Raw genomic sequence first — 3,894 nt, 5'->3', positions numbered from 1 at the left:
TAGACCTGATAAATATTGCAATCAAATATTGGAAGCTCAGAGGGGACCGTGCCTTTGTGGTGTCGGTTCCAAAATTGTGGAATGATCTGCCTCTGCATGTTAAATCAAGAGTATAGGGCTGCAGCCTGGAGCGTCCCATGTCATCCATCCCGTCTCATGCGGTCTCGTCTCTGTTAAATCACGTCTTGAACCCCACCTTGCTCTGTGGCCTTTGACACCTAGTAAGATGTCGACTTCCTTTACTGCATCTAATTATTTATTGTTTTTATTGTGCAGGTATTATTTTTACTTGTGTTATAATGTTATGTTTCTTTTTGTATTTTTGTGCTCAGCTCTTTGGTCAACTTTGGTTGTTTTAAAGTACTTAACAAATAAAGTTGGATTGTATTGGATTGCGGGTTTTTTTAAGCTCCAGTGGCGCTAATCGGTCAGTGTGCGGTACTCACAAGACATTCTGCAGCAGTGATGCTGAGGTTGGGAGTTGAACCTCTCCTGCAGCATATTGGTACACTGACCTGTGTGTTTCCATCCTCTGTCCTGCTCCTCAGATCCAATATGACACATGTAGGGTTGTGCTGACACCCAATTGATACATTCATATAAACGTGTCTGTCATGTTTAACACATAAAACACAGTAGGCCTAATACTTTATTTGAAAAAATAATCAAAGGAAGTCATTCCTGGAAGAATTTCTCAACATTGTTGTGTGAGCGTGTGTGTCCAGCAGTTTGTTGAACAGTACATACAAGGTTTTCTCCTGACAGCGGCGATATGTAACCTTAGTTGAAGAGACTAGTCATGGGAGGGTGAAGATAAGCAATTCTACAGTTTGGGAGGGGAGCCTCCCATTGACGAGTGAACATAAGGACCCAACAGGCAGAAGTCGAAAGGGCTCAAAGGAGGAACAACTGCCCAAACCAGTGCCAGAAGAAGGTCTGGATCAGACACCATGGGGGCCACAATGGGCCCGGTTCTACACTGGCTCCAAGATGTAGCAGCTGTGACTCTCCTCAGAGCCCGGCGGAATCTATTTCAGGCTGCCATCCTGTTAATTGTCCTGGTTCTGCTGCTTTTGGTGTCCGTCTTTCTCTATGGAAGCTTCTATTACTCGTACATGCCCACTGTGAGCTTCTCCAACCCTGTGCACTTCTACTACACGTCTGATTGTGATGCTTCAGAGTCAGCACTCTGTTCATTCCCCACGGCAAACATCTCTTTCATGAAGAACGAGAGGGACCTAGTGATGTCTTACGGTCAGCCTTATCGAGTGTCTCTGGAGTTAGAGATGCCCGAGTCTCCAGTGAATGAACGCCTGGGTATGTTCATGGTCAAGATGTCTTGTTACACCAAGGGTGGAAAGATTCTGTCATCAGTTGGTCGATCTACAACATTGCATTACCGCTCCAGCATTCTGCACAGCCTGAGAACTTTACTGTTCTCTCCTTTCTTTCTGACTGGGACGGCTGAGCAAAAGCAGCTCATAGAGGTTGAGCTCTTCTCAGACTACAAGACAAATGCTTATCAACCCCTTGTTGGTGCAGTCATTGAGATCCAGTCCAAACGAGTGCAGATCTACTCATCTCAACTCCGTATCCATGCTTTCTTCACTGGTATACGGTATGTTCTGTACAACTTCCCCTTGACATCTGCAGGGATCGCCATAGCCACCAACTTTGCCTTCCTCAGTGTCATTGTGCTGTTCAGCTACCTGCAGTTCATATGGGGGGGGGGGATCCGGCCTCCCCAGGTATCGGGAGATGATACCTTCAACCAACAGAGGAGAGAGGAGGCTCGGAAATGCACAGAGAAAGAAAACTGGCAGAAGGAACTTGGTGCTCCAGAGGTTGGATCTGGCACTGATACATCTGGTTTCCAGGGAAATGTCATGGTGACGGAGCCGCCATCAAAGAAGCCCTCAGAAATCCCAGATGCTTCTGGGGCTGATGTGCCAGATCCTAAAGAGAAAGGGTCTCATGACCGCTCTCATGAGGAGAAAGACGGCTCAGACGTGGTGGATGGAGGCCAGCTGCCCCCCCAGGGTGAGACATTCCTCCGACAGAGATCTGGACCGTGGAGGAGCCTGGGAACTACGCCGCTGCACACAGTCAAAGCACCAGCAGTTTAATATGATGTGGCAGATGTTGATTGACTCCAGCAAACCCACTGTTTGAGTCAACCTAATACAGATGCATGTGAATATTATACCTGTTTTAGCTAACACTTATTGTATGTTGTTAAAAACAGTTTACCTGATTATAACTTTGACCGTTTCTCATTTCTGTCTGCTTATTGTCTACAGTCTTATGTTTTGATGATGCCTATAGCAAGATATATTACATTTCAGCTCTGGCTTGTCTAACAGTATTGCCTAGCAAAGTTTGGCATTACCATCAGTTTTAAAACTCCCTTTTAAAGTCAGTAAGTTGAACCTGCCCATGTATTTTGCTTCAATGCCTGCAAGGTGGCATTTTCTCACAACATGACCAGCTTTCAACAGCTGGTGCACACATCCTCACCCTGGGCCTTTTACAGAGCGGACGTTTAGCTTCTCATCTTGGGAAAAACACATTTGTTATTAATAGCACTGAGGATGTCTCTGTTGTATTTATGTGTCCCAGTTAAAGTGACAGTGAGCCAGCAAGCACAATACCAGGAGGCTGAAATCAAAGCAGCTAAATGAATTCAGCCGTCACTGATGTGTGTTTACACCTGGGCTTTTCCTACGGTGGCAGGTCGATGTGTCTGCTGTGGAAAAGGCCCATCCTCCCAGGATCACACAAGCAGACAGTGACTCTCTTGATTACTTGTTCAAACATCAGAACACATGATTCTGGTATTTAATGTATTTGCCACGGACTTGAAATCAAATTAAAAGTCGGTTTATTGATTTTCTAGAATGTTTCACACCCTTTTAGAGGAAACACTCAAACAAGCCTTGTGATTCTTTTTTTACAGAGGCTCTGCCAGAGCAATTAGATTTGGAAAATGTGCCCAACACGAATCTAGCCTGAGGGACATAAGGAATACGTTGCATTCATTATTCCTTTTCATCTTGCTAATAGTGACGTTCTTTCCCAGTTTAATGGCTGATTTACAAGCCATGGCATATTAACTTCAAGCTTCAACGCTTATACAAACTTGGTGTTCCTTCCATCAGCACCATCTTACTTTGTAATCATTGTCTGTTACAGTGCAGTTTAAACACAGCAATTTAATGTTGGAGATATTTTATTCATTGTGATTTTATAACAACAAAACACCAAGACATTTTTGACGGTTCTATTAAGCAACATGTCTGTTTGAATTTAACATTAATGAAGTTTATAAGAAAGAAACGGGAGACAGTGTTTTAAATACTGGTGTAAAAGTTAAAGGGTGATGCAGGAATCTTTGATGTATTTAACCTACACTTTAGGGGAGCTTAGGGTTTCAGGACCTTTATGTAGAGTAATTGCAAGTTGTATTGATGGAGGATTCTGTATAAGAGATATTGAATGTGATGTACTCATGATGTGTCATCTTGGATTCTGTTATTGGAAATATCCCTGATGCCCCTGAAGTTATATTAGTAGGCTAGGTGTTGATAAATTAAATAAACAGACAGTAGTGCTAAAAGAAAATTGAAATCTGTGTTGTTTGTCCTACAGTACCCCCACCTAGAGGAGAGGAGCAATGACAATCAATCCCAGCAGGCAATGCGGCACCACAGATACAGTAAACTAACACTCACTCAGTCAACTTGATGGAGAAGAGAAATTCCTCCAGGAATGACTTCCTGTTGACTTGATAGGCCATTTTCACACAAGATATTTTGATGTGTAAATAATCAATTAATGACGGCTATTAACTGTGTCATTTTCACCACTTTATTTGTAATTTTAAATGTGATTGTT

The 3,894-nt window shown here is 43.1% G+C and overlaps 1 protein-coding gene across 1 annotated transcript; it reads left to right on the top strand.

Moving 5' to 3' along the window:
* The first annotated feature begins 874 nt into the window (after positions 1-874).
* Positions 875-3,219, top strand: LOC116674508 (seipin). Its single transcript, XM_032506943.1, has one exon. It carries the CDS (start codon positions 951-953, stop codon positions 2,124-2,126), a length of 1,176 nt encoding a protein of 391 aa, XP_032362834.1. The 5' UTR covers positions 875-950; the 3' UTR covers positions 2,127-3,219.
* Positions 3,220-3,894: the final 675 nt, after the last annotated feature.

Source organism: Etheostoma spectabile, unplaced genomic scaffold (genome assembly GCF_008692095.1).
Source record: "Etheostoma spectabile isolate EspeVRDwgs_2016 unplaced genomic scaffold, UIUC_Espe_1.0 scaffold00000485, whole genome shotgun sequence".
Lineage (NCBI taxonomy): Eukaryota > Metazoa > Chordata > Actinopteri > Perciformes > Percidae > Etheostoma > Etheostoma spectabile.
This window is presented reverse-complemented; position numbering and strand designations above follow the sequence as displayed.

Coding starts and splice junctions, on each gene's coding strand:
- LOC116674508 (XM_032506943.1), top strand. CDS start 951: ATGGGGGCCACAATGGGCCCGGTTCTACACTGGCTCCAAGATGTAGCA.